We start from the raw sequence: 17,192 nt of genomic DNA on the forward strand, positions 1-17,192 counted from the left end.
CAGCTGTAGCCAATCACAACGCTGGCAAATCGGAGCTTATCCGTGATGCACTTGCCACTTATTTACGTCGAATTTTCTTATAAAATTAGTATATTTCGACGTAAAACTATGTTTTTTCAACTTGTACAGTCAGCACCGACATTGTAGTAAACAAATAAGTTATATTTTTTGTTTACCAACGTAATTGTAAGAGACAGTGCATAGTCCCTGTCGCTCCCAAGATTTGAGAAGCTATGGTATTTATTTTATGTATATATTTACCTAAATTTACCCAAGGTCCACTAACTATCTAGTGGCCTCGACGAGGAGAAATAGCTGGGGCTTGTTAAGTCCCGCCAATTGTCCTAATGATATTTTCTAGCTGGATTTTGGCATTTACGGCTTCAGCGGGTAGGCTGTTCCATGGGTTTATAGCCCTCTTGGTGAAAACACATCTGTTTTCAGTCCTACTTGAGAGGACATACTCTCCAACACTATATCTGTGATTGCCTTGTTATCAGTGACTTCATACCAAATGGTATGAGGTACTTTGAGCCCTGTAATTACTTCATACACTCAGGAATATTGGAAGATATTCTTGTGCTGCACCCAGATTTTGCCAGTGGAGTCTAATAGATCAGCCTTACATTTCTTATTCTCTCCTGATTCCATGTATGACTGGCCGTCCTGTGAGGTGGGGATGTTGGATGATCTTGTAGCTGGTTTATGATCTACACTGTAATTTTTCATATAGAATAGGGTAGCAGCACATTGCTGTGTATACCTAAGCCTGTTAATAAAAAGAAATCAGCAATAAAAGTTTTAAATTATGGCTTGTAGTATTATTATTATTACCAGTATTATCCTTATTAAATCATAAATGTTAACCATGGATTATTAAGATCTCATATTGATATGTAATGTTAGTAATGTTGACCAAACTACACACTAGAAGATAAAAGGAAGACAACAATGTTATTAATATTTCTTGTGAATCATTAAGTTGTGCAGTATGTTTCAATTTTTCACTTCTGTGGATATACATTAGAAAAAATAGGATAAACATTCCATAAATATTTCTTTCCTTATATTTTTTTATTTAAATAACTGGATAAATATTTTTACAGCTGACAGGATTTGTTTTACTCACAGGTGCATTAGCTGTTAAAAAATTTGGTTTATTGTTACACACAATGGTGCTACACAGCCTTCCTGGTTTGGTGCTTTCTTTTGATAATTATTGTTACACACAGCCAAATTGTGTAACAGGAAGAGGTCTTGGACACAAATTTGTTCCATGCTAAATGTAGAGGAATCAGCTGAGTATTCCTCAAATAAAATAAAATAAGCTGCCTCAGCATATAAGGTAAATACAATAAAATAATCATTCCTCAAATAAGTAGCTGCCTCACCTTACTGCTACATAGCCTTCCAGTGCCAGGAAGGCTACATAGCCTTCCAGTGCCAGGAAGGCTACATAGCCTTCCCTTCTTTTGATAATTACTTATTGTTACACAGGCAAATAGCGTAACAGGAAGAGGTCTTGGACCTCTACTTCCCCTCTCTTTTTTTAACAGGCCGTAATAGTCCAATTATCTACTTTAATATACCAACTAATCTCTCTCATCTCATTTTTTCTTGTAATGTACCTATTATAATTTTATAAATTCTGCTAGAATTTATCTACTTAAAATTATCTGTTAGATTAAGGACCGGCCCGAAACGCTGTGCGTACTGTCGTTGCATTTACAAGAATGTAAATATCATGCTATGTATCTTCACAAACCCAATGTACCTTCTTGTATCTAAATAAATAAGTAAATAAATATAGTCATAATTATAACTTTAAGTATTCAATGAGAAAAGTTTTTGAAGTTTATACCCTTATCCTTACCTAAGATTATTTGTGCAGCATATTTTTCTTTAATGTGTCACCCAGATTTAATTTCAAAATAAAACCAAACAAAATAAATTAAAAAAGGGGTATGTATAGCTAAGGTACACCCCCTAGCTATCCTTATTACTAGGTGAACAGGGACATTTGGTGATAGTAAATGCTCCCACCATTACCTTCTCTCATATTTAGTAGTTACTAAATATGAGAGATTTAGTTACTAAAAATATGAGATTTCATCTCTCATATTTAGGGTATGTACAGCCCCCCCTAGCTATACTTATTACTAGGTGAACAGGGGCATTTGGTGATAGTAAATGCTCCTACCATCACCTTCTTTCATATTTCACTTTCTCTCATATTGAGAAGGATCATCACCTTCTCTCATATTTCAAGTTCACCAGTGTTTATTTACTTAATAATTACTTGTATAATATCTTGCTATTATAAAACTAATTCTATCATAAAAGACATAGTTACTACAAGTTTCAAACAAAAACTTGTATATAAGAAGAATGCATATATAGTTAACACGAAGAACGTCTCTTGACGAAACTCTCCTTTTAAAATATTTTGTTTATTATAAAATCGATCCTCCGTGTTGTGTAGTAGAGAAAAATTGAGTTATATGTAGTTTACGTAAAGGTACGAGTGGTTGACAGCAACCTTAGCACGACGGATCATACTTACGAAGATTTTCCTTCTTAAATGCCTACCTGAATACTAACGTAGCTGCTGAGAAGAAAAACGTTCATAAGTACATACGTAACTGCTTCGTGAATCTGGCCCCTGTCCACTACATGCAAACCCTTCTCTTTCATACACTATAGAGTATAATACAACATTCAATACTGTTATACATTCTAATACATCATAAAACATAATATAGCAGCCATACCAAATGTATGCTGCATACAATATGCAAATCACTCACATTATATGCAAATACACTCCTACAGTCTGAGATGGGTGATAACAGATGTTACAAATATTTTACCTGAGAGATCCTCTAGAACATAACAGGGTACAAAGAGCAACCTTCTGATCTATGAGGCTACTTGAACCTTCTGGGGGAGGGGGGGGGGTGCTTCGGGCTGCAGAGAGCCCCTCTACGGAGCCTGAAGCTGCCCTAGAATACAAGTGCCTGTATTTCTCTCGCAGATGAGAACACAATTGGTAAGGGAGGAGGAGGGAGAGAACAGCAGCAGGAAGAACAGCTGCACCAGCAGCAGCAGCTGCAGAGTGAGGATGACGACCCCCGGCAGCAGGAGGACTCCCAGGAAGACGTCGACGAGGATGAGGAAGGCAGCCTTGTAGCGCCAGTGGCCGAGCCTAATACCTGGCACGTCCCGGCCCCACACAGCCTTCACCTGTACCAGCTAGGTGGGTCTCAGTATACGAGGGCTGACTGTACTTTCTTTAGAGAGGCATAGAGTAAGGGGTGACATGACTGTAGTCAGCTAAGGGATGAAAGAGTATCCCTTAGCCAATAATTAGGGTGTTAAATATATCAGCAGAAAGTAGAACATGGAACAATGGGCACCAATTGGATTAGTTTAGACGCAAGAAAGTCATGGGTAAATATTGGCTTGCAAGCAGATTTGTTGATATATGGAATGGATTACAAACTAGATATTAATAATTTACTAATAATAATACATTGTATCGGGGGTCAGGCAGCCAGTATATACATACAGTACATGTTAGGCTTATGACGAGATTCATCCCCCCCCCCCCAAGGTCGACTTACTGACTCTGTGGGGGATTTTTTCCACTATTTAATGTCATATAATATTTATTTTAATAATTAATTCAAAATGAACTTAGAGAAGTAGACTGTAAAAACTTCTATATACAGTGGAGTGATTCCCCTACACAGCTTTTTTTTTTTTGGGGGGGGGGGGTAAATTCTATAATGTTAATCTACATATAACATGATACGATATATTCTCATAAATAAATCAGAAATAAATTGAAGCATGGTTTAGTACACTAACTACTAAATTTAAATATTTGGAAGCTTAGCTGCCAAAGGTGAACGGAGAATTCGTCCGACAGCTCAGTAACCCGTCTAATCCTGTCAATGGCTGTTATCTCAGGGCGACACGTGATTCCTCAAGACAGAGTACGATTCCTTTCTAGATAGCTCCATGCTGCAATATTAATATTATGTAGTTTCTAACTCAGAGTGTATAACTACATACAGACTCATGAACTTAGAGCTGAATGAACGTGGGAAATACACTCACGGGTGTTATTTTGGTGTTCCTGCTACGTAACGACAAGGCTCCCTACATAAAATATGTCATGGCCACAACAATATATTTTAAGGGAACTTAGCCTTGCCGAACGCGGTGTCCATAAAAAGATGAAGCTGTCAAATCAGTCTGAGGTCTGATAATGCCCAGGCGTTTCGATAATAAGACAATAATAAAGACCAGCTTCAGGACACCAATCCAATATGGCTTCTCTCTGCCAAGTCTCTCTACGGAGTGTTGTGCGCGCCACCTAGCGCCGGATGGTGGAAACTTGGTAAATAATTCACAATATTTTATTCTAATTTCCTATTAAAAGTTGACTTTGTCAACGTTAGTTTACGTCACAATAACGTACTTTAGGAAACAACAGATTATTTCTCGCTATGTATATCATTAGACCTAAATGACGTTAATTTAAATGAAATACCTTAAATGCCTTATCTTAAATGCAAATCCTTGTCTGAAACTCTTCCTGGACAGATGTAATAGGACCCATTATCACCACACCAGAAATAAATATCTCTTCGATATCCCCAGAGTTAAACTTAATCTGTGTAAACACTCTATGCAAATAAAGGGACCCAGTTTATGGAACTCACTCCCTACTGAATTGAAAAGCTGTCCAACTTTTACATCATTCAAAATCAATACTAAAAAGTACCTAATTTCATCTTCATAGTTTTTCACTTTTTGCCTTAAAATTGCACTGTATTCTATTGCTACCCAATCTCCCAACCTTTATGTTCCCAATTTGAACATCTTTACCATTGAGATCATTGCTGTTTTCTTATATGTGCTGCCAATCTGTTGTATGGTGTTTATAAATCTTGTTATCTGTATCTTTTGCTACCCAGTCTCCCAATCTTTATGTACCCATTCTGAACATCTTTACCATTGTGATCATTGCTGTCTTATATGTGCTGTCAATCTGCTGTATGGTGTCTATTAATCTTGTTTAAATTACTAATCAAGCTGTCAATGTAATCAATCAGAGCTTTAATATAACAATGTGCTTTAATATACTTACTTATCTCTCTCATCTCATTTTTCTCTTGTAATGTATCTTTCATTTATCAATTCTGATTGAAATTACCTACTTAATATTATCTGCTAGATTAAGGACCTGCCCGAAACGCTGCGCGTACTAGTGGCTTTACAAGAATGTAAATACTGTACTATCCAATGTATTCTCTCAAACCCGATGTACCTTCTTGTATATATATAAATAAAATAAAAATAAAACCTATATTCGTAGGTGAATTCTAGTTCATTACTTTGTTTACTGGATCAGCTGATCATAGCTGCAGAAAACTCTTTCTAATAAACAGCCATATAATTTGCTGAATTGAGCTAAATCAATTGCCAATCTATATTCCTTAATAAATTTGGCAAGGTTAAACTGGGATTTAATTTGATGAATGAATATATATAATTTATTCTCGAGAGCTAGGCGGCTGACCCTAAATAAGTATATATATGAGGGTAATTGGTTGAGTATTATTAGGCTCTGAGTGTGATGGACCAAGAGGCCATCTCAATTTTCCCGGTATCATGTCGTGTGCTTGTGTGTTATGGCAGGCTGGCGGACGCCTGTTGTGTACGGAGCCGCCGCCTACCCCGGCCGCCGCCGCCGTCGCCGCCGCTCTGTGTACGCCGCCGCCGCCGCCACACACCCTGACCCCCGCAAGGTGTAGGTACCCTTGCTTCTCGTAACACCCACAAGTGTCGTTATATTGTTAATATCGTGCTTCATAAGGCCACAAACATATTCAATAGTCAGTATATTGTGTGAATGATGAGTCCAGCACTGGTGTCTTGAGCGAGCATGTCACCTTCACCTCCCGGCCTGCTCTCCTGCAGGCCCCAGGTGCCCCTCAAGGTGCTGAGGGCCGGCCAGCGACACAAGCGCGACCTGAGGAGGTACCGCCGCGACCTGGCGACAGGTGCTGACATGGAGAAGCTGCTGGAGGATGTTGATGTTGTGGAGCTGCTGGCGATGTTGGCTGGTGCCCCCCACAGGCGCCCAGGAGGGTACGGTACCGTCTCCTACGCCCCAGCACCTCCCAGGTACATCCTCACACCCCCCCCTGAACCTCCCAGGTACACCCTCACCCCCCCCTTGAACCTCCCAGGTACATCCTTACCCCCCCCTTAACTCTCATATAACACTTTTTGACATCAATGTTTTCATTAAGTGACCAAAAATCTATCTTATACACAAGATTTGTATACAATGTGCACTCATTGTATGACCTCATGCACACAGTGTGTGTGTGTACTCACCTATTTGTGCTTGCGGGGGTTGAGCTTTGGCTCTTTGGTCCCGCCTCTCAACTGTCAATCAACTGGTATACAGATTCCTGAGCTATTGGGCTCTATCATATCTACATGTAAAACTGTGTATGGAGTCAGCCTCCACCACATCATTGTCTAACGCATTCCACCTGTTAACTACTCTGACACTGAAAAAGTTCTTTCTAACGTCTCTGTGGCTCATTTGGGTACTCAGTTTCCACCTGTGTCCCCTTGTTCTCGTACCACCAGCGTTGAATAGTTTATCCTTGTCTACCTTGTCAATTCCCCTGAGGATTTTGTAGGTAGTGATCATGTCTCCTCTCACTCTTCTGTCTTCCAGTGTCGTAAGGTGCATTTCCCGCAGCCTTTCCTCGTAACTCATACCTCTTAGTTCTGGGACTAGTCTAGTGGCATACCTCTGAACTTTTTCCAGCTTCGTCTTGTGCTTGACAAGGTACGGGCTCCATGCTGGGGCCGCATACTTCAGTATTGGTCTTACATATGTGGTATACAAGATTCTGAATGATTCCTTACGCAGGTTCCTGAACGCTGTTCTGATGTTAGCCAGCCTCGCATATGCCGCAGACGTTATTCTTTTTATGTTGGCTTCAGGAGACAGGTTTGGTGTGATATCAACTCCTAGATCTTTCTCTCTGTCCGTTTCATTAAGTACTTCATCTCCTATTCTGTATCCTGTGTCTGGCCTCCTGATTCCACTGCCAAGTTTCATTACTTTTTATTTACTCGGGTTGAACTTTAGCAGCCATTTGTTGGACCATTCACTCAGTCTGTCTAAGTGATCTTGTAGCCTCCTACTATCGTCCTCTGTTTCAATCCTCCTCATAATTTTTGCATCATCAGCAAACATTAAGAACGAGTTTATACCCTCTGGGAGATCATTTACATATATCAGAAACAGTATAGGTCCAAGGACTGACCCCTGCGGGACTCCACTTGTGACGTCTCGCCAATCTGAGACCTCACCCCTCACACTGACTCGTTGTCTTCTGGTGCTTAGGTACTCCTTTATCCAATGGAGTACCTTCCCTTTCACTCCAGCCTGCATTTCCAGCTTTTTCACTAGCCTCTTGTGTGGTACTGTATCAAAGGCTTTCTGGCAATCCAAAAATATGAAGTCTGCCCACCCTTCTCTTTCTTGCCTGATTGAACTGCCCACCCCTCTCTTTCTTGCCACAGAATCCACACAGAATAAAAAAATACTGTGTGTGTGTGTACTCACCTAATTGTGCTTGGGGGTGTTGAGCTCTCCCTCTTTGGTCCCGCCTCTCAACCGTCAATCAACCGTGTGTGTGTGTGTGTACTTACCTATTTGTGCCTGCAGGATCGAGCATTGACTCTTGGATCCCGCCTTTGTAGCCATCGGTTGTTTATAGCAATGACTCCTGTCTCATTTCCTTATCACATCTAGTTTTAAAATTATGAACAGAGTTTGCTTTCACAGCCTGTTCCTTAAGTGTATTCAATTTCCCGACTATTCTCACGCTAAATAAAAAATTTCTAACATCTCTATTTCTAGCTTCCATCCATGCCCCTTTGTTCTGTTGGTATTCCATGTGAAAGTGTCGTCTATTTCCATTCTGACAATTCCCCTAAGTATTTGTTACTTCTATTATATCTTCCTGCTCCCTCTTATTTTTTCTAGTGTCGTAGGTTCAGTTCCTTCAGGCGCTCTTCATATCCCATCCCTCGTAACTCTGGGACGACTCTCGTCACAAACTTCTGAACCTTTTCCGGTTTCCTTATGAGTTTCTTCAGGTGGGAACTCCATGATGGGGCAGCATACTCTAAGACTGGTCTCACGTATGTAGAGAAACAGTCCAAAGTGCCCAAAAAGCCTCCATACTTTAGTTTCTGAATGACGTTCTAACTTTTGCCAGGCGTAGAGTACGCTGCTGTCGTTATCCTATTTATATGTTCCTCAGGAGTTAGATTAGGTGTTACGTCCACGCCCAGGTCTCTTTCTCGAATCGTCACAGGTAGGTAGTTTCTCTTCATTGTGTACTGACCCTTTGGTCCTATCATCTAATTACATTTCTATAACCTTATACTTGCTCGTGTTGAACTCTAGTAGCCATTTCTCTGACCATCTCTGCAAATTGTTCAGGTCTTCTTGGAGGATCCTACAATCCTCATCTGACACTACTCATCAATTAGGCGTCATCCGTGAACATCCATATATATAAGACTCATCTTCTGTAGACATGACATTTATGTATATTAAAAATAGAACTGGTCTCAGCACTAATCCTTGAGGTACTCCACTCGTTCACCAGTCCGACTTCTCGCCTCCTTCTGTTACTGTCTGGGTCCTGCCTCTTAGGTAAGTCCTTCCTAGGGTTTCTCCGCTTGCCTCTCAAGATTGAATAGCAGTCTCCTGTACATCAAAGGCTTCGGCAGTCCAGTAATTTGCAGTCAGCCCATCCTTCCCTGTCCTGCTCTATTATTGTTACTTTTTCATAGCATTCCAGAAGGTTTGTTAGGCATGATTTCCCTTCCCTGAACCCATGTTGGTGTTTGTTTATGTACATAATTCTTAGTGACAACACCAGTCGTAATCTGATTATTCTTTCAAGTACTTTACAGGGGATGCTTGTTAGTGATACTGGTCTGTAGTTAAGTGCCTCTTCCCTATCTCCCTTTTTGAAAATTGGTACCACATTTGCCTTCTTCCAGCAGCTGGGCAATTCTCTCTTCGTAAGTGACTAGATCCATGCTGGAAGCACACAGAGGGCCTGCGCTGCCTCTTTTAGTATCCACGGTGATACATTGTCTGGTCCAACTGCTTTAGTTTCACCCGGTGTTGTTTGTTGTTTCATTACCTCCTCTGCTGTTCCCTCTATATCTGTTCTCTCCTCTTGTCTCTCATCTTGGGTCATCTCCTCTTCTAACAATGAGAGCTGCTCAGTCTCGGTTGTGAACACTCCATGTAAACTGGCATTCAGTGCCTTGCAGATTTCCTTGTCACTTTCAGTATATACCTGTTACGGCCTCAGTCAGTCAGTTTCCAGGTTCTTCACTTATCAAACTGCATATGGGACCTAAGTTCCTCTTCTTACTTGATCCCACCCCGAGTCATGGGTAAGTTATTAAGAACTGGCAGTAATAATTAATATAAAGGGAAAGGGGGTAAACAACACTAAACAGAACCATCACCAAGTGTACTTCTTAACTATATAAACACATATGTACACGACATAACACTGCAGGTGTCACCTTAGCACAGAACACCATAAAACTTCTGCAATCTTCTTTCCCAGCGAGTCCAACTCTATCTTCTGTCGTACACCACTCAGGGTTCCCTCCCTGAGCCTGTCTTCTGTGGTCCTCACGCCGGCCAGTTCACCTTTCTCAGTAACTCATGGGACAGTCCTACACTGTATCGTCACGTGCCACAACACCACTTCTACTCTCCAGCAACACTGGCAGGGGTCTCCAGCAACACACTGGCAGGGGTCTCCAGCAACACTGGCAGGGGTCTCTTGGGACATGTTAATGTCCCAAGTATTGAGCTTGTGTTTCCATTAGTTCCCAGATTATCTAGTTCTTCACACTATCATTTCTGCTCTATTGGGAGTGCCACTCCCCCTTCTGTCTCTGTGTCTTTTCATTCCTTATCACTTGATATTTTTTTAGAAGAAATGCATCTGAGATCGTATCATTTATTTCAGTTTCCACTACTGCAATAATTTAAAGATCTGTTTCACTGACCCTTTCTTTTATTTCCTCTGCTTTATTGGATACCCCATCAGCATTAGTGTACCTAACCTTGAGACTCTTTTTGAAAACTTTGTTACCAGAGTTCATATAGCTCATCTGCCTATATATATGTCACTCCCGTAGGTAAGCCAGTACTAACATCCCCACACTCCCACAGGTAAGCCAGTACTAACATCCCCACACTCCCACAGGTAAGCCAGTACTAACATCCCCACACTCCCACAGGTAAGCCAGTACTAACACCCCCACATCCCCCACAGGTAAGCCAGTACTAACACTCCCACATCCCCCACAGGTAAGCCAGTACTAACATCCCCACACTCCCACAGGTAAGCCAGTACTAACACCCCCCACACTCCCACAGGTAAGCCAGTACTAACACCCCCACACTCCCACAGGTAAGCCAGTACTAACACCCCCCCACACTCCCACAGGTAAGCTAGTACTAACACCCCCCCACACTCCCACACTCCCACAGGTAAGCCAGTACTAACACTCCCACAGGTAAGCCAGTACTAACACCCCCCCACACTCCCACAGGTAAGCCAGTACTAACACCCCCACATCCCCCACAGGTAAGCCAGTACTAACACCCCCCACACTCCCACAGGTAAGCCAGTACTAACATCCCCACACTCCCACAGGTAAGCCAGTACTAACACCCCCCACACTCCCACAGGTAAGCCAGTACTAACACCCCCACACTCCCACAGGTAAGCCAGTACTAACACCCCCCCCACACTCCCACAGGTAAGCCAGTACTAACACACCCAACACTCCGACAGGTAAGCCAGTACTAACACCCCCACACTCCCACAGGTAAGCCAGTACTAACACCCCCCCCCACACTCCCACAGGTAAGCCAGTACTAACACCCCCACACTCCCACAGGTAAGCCAGTACTAACACCCCCACACCCCCCACAGGTAAGCCAGTACTAACACCCCCACACTCCCACAGGTAAGCCAGTACTAACACCCCCCACACTCCCACAGGTAAGCCAGTAATAACACCCCCCGCCCACACTCCCACAGGTAAGCCAGTACTAACACCCCCCACACACTCCCACAGGTAAGCCAGTACTAACACCCCCACACTCCCACAGGTAAGCCAGTACTAACACCCCCACACTCCCACAGGTAAGCCAGTACTAACACCCCCCCACTCCCACAGGTAAGCCAGCACTAACACCCCCCACACTCCCCCAGGTAAGCCAGTACTAACACCCCCCCACACTCCCACAGGTAAGCCAGTACTAACACCCCCCACACTCCCACAGGTAAGCCAGTACTAACACCCCCACACTCCCACAGGTAAGCCAGTACTAACACCCCCACACTCCCACAGGTAAGCCAGTACTAACACCCCCCCCCACACTCCCACAGGTAAGCCAGTACTAACACCCCAACACTCCGACAGGTTAGCCAGTACTAACACCCCCCCCCCCCCACACTCCCACAGGTAAGCCAGTACTAACACCCCCACACTCCCACAGGTAAGCCAGTACTAACACCCCCACACTCCAACAGGTAAGCCAGTACTAACACCCCCCACACTCCCACAGGTAAGCCAGTACTAACACCCCCCCCCCACACTCCCACAGGTAAGCCAGTACTAACACCCCCCACACTCTCACAGGTAAGCCAGTACTAACACCCCCACACTCCTACAGATAAGCCAGTACTAGCACCCCCACACTCCCACACTCTCACAGGTAAGCCAGTACTAACACACCCCCCCCACACTCCCACAGGTAAGCCAGTACTAACACACCCCCCCACACTCCCACAGATAAGCCAGTACTAACACCCCCCACACTCCCACAGGTAAGCCAGTACTAACACCCCCCACACTCCCACAGGTAAGCCAGTACTAACACTCCCACACTCCCACAGGTAAGCCAGTACTAACACCCCCCCCCCACACTCCCACAGGTATGCCCCACAGCCCAAGCTGTTCCCCGACTATGAGGTCGCTGAGGAGGAGGAGGGCGGCGAGGACCGAGGTGTCGGGTCCGTCCAGCAGGACGTGCGCGCTGCCCGCCTGCCTGAAGCAGGTGAGGTGTTCCCTGAGCCTGAGGTAGTGTGTCCTGAACACCGTCCGTCACACTCTCTCTCCCTGGATGTCTCACTAGTGTGAGCACCGCTTCCCTCACACTACCATTGTCATGTCATCCTTGTATTCAGCCGCAAGGATGTCCCGTCACTTTAGCTGTTGATTTTTGAAAATAGAAAGCAGTCAAGTAGTTAAGGTTGTCAATAGTCAGCTAAATGACAACAACAGGAAGGTTTGATTTACCTACAGATTCCCCTGAGCTTCGTCTGTGAGTCACAGCCACTCACAGAGCCACACAATACCACAGCCACTCACAGAGCCACACAATACCACAGCCACTCACAGAGCCACACAATACCACAGCCACTCACAGAGCCACACAATACCACAGCCACTCACAGAGCCACACAATACCACAGCCACTCACAGAGCCACACAATACCACAGCCACTCACAGAGCCACACAATACCACAGCCACTCACAGAGCCACACAATACCACAGCCACTCACAGAGCCACACAATACCACAGCCACTCACAGAGCCACACAATACCACAGCCACTCACAGAGCCACACAATACCATTCAAGGGTTATCTGGTATTAGATCCTTGTCAGGTGAACTATATTCGATCATATCTTAGTTACACCAATATGTAGTCATCAACCTCCCCCCCCTCTACTGTTAACAGCAGGAGTGCCACAGGGCAGCATCAAAGGACCTCTCCTATTTCTTACATACATCAATGATATGCTAAATGCCTCTAACGGCCTAAAATCTATACTATTAGCTGAAGATACTATCTTCATCTATTCAGACCTCAACCCACACACAATACAATAATATTATAAATAACGAATTAAAGAAAAGTCTACTCATAGATGTCAATCAACACAGTAAACATAGATAAGACCCAGTACATTATATGTGGAAGTGAATCATCAAGCCAAATTCGCCTTCAGATAGACAATGTTAACATTACAGTTAAGAATGAGGGAACGTTCCTTGACCTGTACATAGACAAGACACTTAACTTCACCACTCACATACAACACGGCCCAAACAGTCTCAGCAACTGGTGTGATCAGGGGTTGTACTCCAGCTATCAAGGAACACTGTCATCAGGAGTAGCATTTAGGAACGAGGTTTTGTACATGTAAATAACACAAGCGAATGTGTGGAGTGAGTGTTTGTTTAAGGATTTACTGTAGGAGAGTTACAGGGAGGATATACCACACATGGTAGACTGTGGTACAGGGAGGATATACCACACATGGTATATTGTGGTACTGGGAGGATATACCACACATGGTAGACTGTGGTACAGGGAGGATATACCACACATGGTAGACTGTGGTACAGGGAGGATATACCACACATGGTATATTGTGGTACTGGGAGCATATACCACACATGGTAGACTGTGGTACAGGGAGGATATACCACACATGGTAGACTGTGGTACTGGGAGGATATACCACACATGGTATATTGTGGTACTGGGAGGATATACCACACATGGTAGACTGTGGTACAGGGAGGATATACCACACATGGTAGACTGTGGTACAGGGAGGATATACCACACATGGTATATTGTGGTACTGGGAGGATATACCACACATGGTAGACTGTGGTACAGGGAGGATATACCACACATGGTATATTGTGGTACTGGGAGGATATACCACACATGGTAGACTGTGGTACAGGGAGGATATACCACACATGGTAGCCTGTGGTACTGGGAGGATATACCACACATGGTAGACTGTGGTACTGGGAGGATATACCACACATGGTAGACTGTGGTACAGGGAGGATATACCACACATGGTAGACTGTGGTACTGGGAGGATATACCACACATGGTAGACTGTGGTACTGGGAGGATATACCACACATGGTAGACTGTGGTACAGGGAGGATATACCACACATGGTAGACTGTGGTACTGGGAGGATATACCACACATGGTAGACTGTGGTACAGGGAGGATATACCACACATGGTAGACTGTGGTACTGGGAGGATATACCACACATGGTATATTGTGGTACTGGGAGGATATACCACACATGGTAGACTGTGGTACTGGGAGGATATACCACACATGGTAGACTGTGGTACTGGGAGGATATACCACACATGGTATATTGTGGTACTGGGAGGATATACCACACATGGTAGACTGTGGTACTGGGAGGATATACCACACATGGTAGACTGTGGTACTGGGAGGATATACCACACATGGTAGACTGTGGTACTGGGAGGATATACCACAAATGGTAGACTGTGGTACAGGGAGGATATACCACACATGGTAGACTGTGGTACTGGGAGGATATACCACACATGGTAGACTGTGGTACAGGGAGGATATACCACACGTGGTAGACTGTGGTACTGGGAGGATATACCACACATGGTACACTGTGGTACAGGGAGGATATACCACACATGGTAGACTGTGGTACAGGGAGGATATACCACACATGGTAGACTGTGGTACTGGGAGGATATACCACACATGGTAGACTGTGGTACTGGGAGGATATACCACACATGGTAGACTGTGGTACAGGGAGGATATACCACACATGGTAGACTGTGGTACTGGGAGGATATACCACACATGGTAGACTGTGGTACAGGGAGGATATACCACACGTGGTAGACTGTGGTACTGGGAGGATATACCACACATGGTACACTGTGGTACAGAGAGGATATACCACACATGGTAGACTGTGGTACAGGGAGGATATACCACACATGGTAGACTGTGGTACTGGGAGGATACACCACACATAGTAGACTGTGGTACAGGGAGGATATACCACACATGGTAGACTGTGGTACTGGGAGGATATACCACACATGGTAGACTGTGGTACTGGGAGGATATACCACACATGGTAGACTGTGGTACTGGGAGGATATACCACACATGGTAGACTGTGGTACTGGGAGGATATACCACACATGGTAGACTGTGGTACAGAGAGGATATATACCACACATGGTAGACTGTGGTACAGGGAGGATATACCACACATGGTAGACTGTGGTACAGGGAGGATATACCACACATGGTAGACTGTGGTACAGGGAGGATATACCACACATGGTAGACTGTGGTACAGGGAGGATATACCACACATGGTAGACTGTGGTACAGGGAGGATATATACCACACATGGTAGACTGTGGTACAGGGAGGATATACCACACATGGTAGACTGTGGTACTGGGAGGATATACCACACATGGTAGACTGTGGTACAGGGAGGATATATACCACACATGGTAGACTGTGGTACAGGGAGGATATACCACACATGGTAGACTGTGGTACTGGGAGGATATACCACACATGGTAGACTGTGGTACAGGGAGGATATATACCACACATGGTAGACAGTGGTACTGGGAGGATATACCACACATGGTAGACTGTGGTACAGGGAGGATATACCACACGTGGTAGACTGTGGTACAGGGAGGATATACCACACATGGTAGACTGTGGTACAGGGAGGATATACCACACGTGGTAGACTGTGGTACAGGGAGGATATACCACACATGGTAGGCTGTGGTACAGGGAGGATATATACCACACATGGTAGACTGTGGTACTGGGAGGATATACCACACATGGTAGACTGTGGTACAGGGAGGATATACCACACATGGTAGACTGTGGTACTGGGAGGATATACCACACATGGTAGACTGTGGTACAGGGAGGATATACCACACATGGTAGACTGTGGTACTGGGAGGATATACCACACATGGTAGACTGTGGTACAGGGAGGATATACCACACATGGTAGACTGTGGTACTGGGAGGATATACCACACATGGTAGACTGTGGTACTGGGAGGATATACCACACATGGTAGACTGTGGTACTGGGAGGATATACCACACATGGTAGACTGTGGTACAGGGAGGATATACCACACATGGTAGACTGTGGTACTGGGAGGATATACCACACATGGTAGACTGTGGTACTGGGAGGATATACCACACATGGTAGACTGTGGTACAGGGAGGATATACCACACATGGTAGACTGTGGTACTGGGAGGATATACCACACATGGTAGACTGTGGTACTGGGAGGATATACCACACATGGTAGACTGTGGTACAGGGAGGATATACCACACATGGTAGACTGTGGTACTGGGAGGATATACCACACATGGTAGACTGTGGTACAGGGAGGATATACCACACATGGTAGACTGTGGTACAGGGAGGATATACCACACATGGTAGACTGTGGTACTGGGAGGATATACCACACATGGTAGACTGTGGTACTGGGAGGATATACCACACATGGTAGACTGTGGTACAGGGAGGATATACCACACATGGTAGACTGTGGTACTGGGAGGATATACCACACATGGTAGACTGTGGTACTGGGAGGATATACCACACATGGTAGACTGTGGTACAGGGAGGATATACCACACATGGTAGACTGTGGTACAGGGAGGATATACCACACATGGTAGACTGTGGTACTGGGAGGATATACCACACATGGTAGACTGTGGTACTGGGAGGATATACCACACATGGTAGACTGTGGTACAGGGAGGATATACCACACATGGTAGACTGTGGTACTGGGAGGATATACCACACATGGTAGACTGTGGTACAGGGAGGATATACCACACATGGTATACTGTGGTACAGGGAGGCTATACCACACATGGTAGACTGAGGTACAGGGAGGATATACCACACATGGTAGACTATGGTACAGGGAGGATATACCACACATGGTAGACTGTGGTACAGGGAGGATATATATACCCCTCAAAGTGGACTGCCTTTTCTATTCCTTGTTACAACATACTCAAAGTTCTCGCTGGAGCCTCCTTACTATTCACCTTCGAGTACTTTAAGGTGGGAACCTGAGGATGTGTGGGTGTGT

General features: G+C 44.4%; 1 protein-coding gene across 1 annotated transcript in view; it reads left to right on the forward strand.

Moving 5' to 3' along the window:
- Positions 1-17,192, forward strand: part of LOC123753213 (uncharacterized) — a gene marked incomplete in the record, with an annotated part of 72,143 nt that overhangs the window by 48,043 nt on the left and 6,908 nt on the right. The window contains 4 exon segments of the mRNA XM_069300859.1: positions 3,035-3,256; positions 5,710-5,821; positions 5,992-6,198; positions 12,099-12,220. Coding sequence (XP_069156960.1) covers positions 3,035-3,256; positions 5,710-5,821; positions 5,992-6,198; positions 12,099-12,220 — 663 coding nt within the window.

Source organism: Procambarus clarkii, chromosome 44 (genome assembly GCF_040958095.1).
Source record: "Procambarus clarkii isolate CNS0578487 chromosome 44, FALCON_Pclarkii_2.0, whole genome shotgun sequence".
In the NCBI taxonomy this organism is placed as follows: domain Eukaryota; kingdom Metazoa; phylum Arthropoda; class Malacostraca; order Decapoda; family Cambaridae; genus Procambarus; species Procambarus clarkii.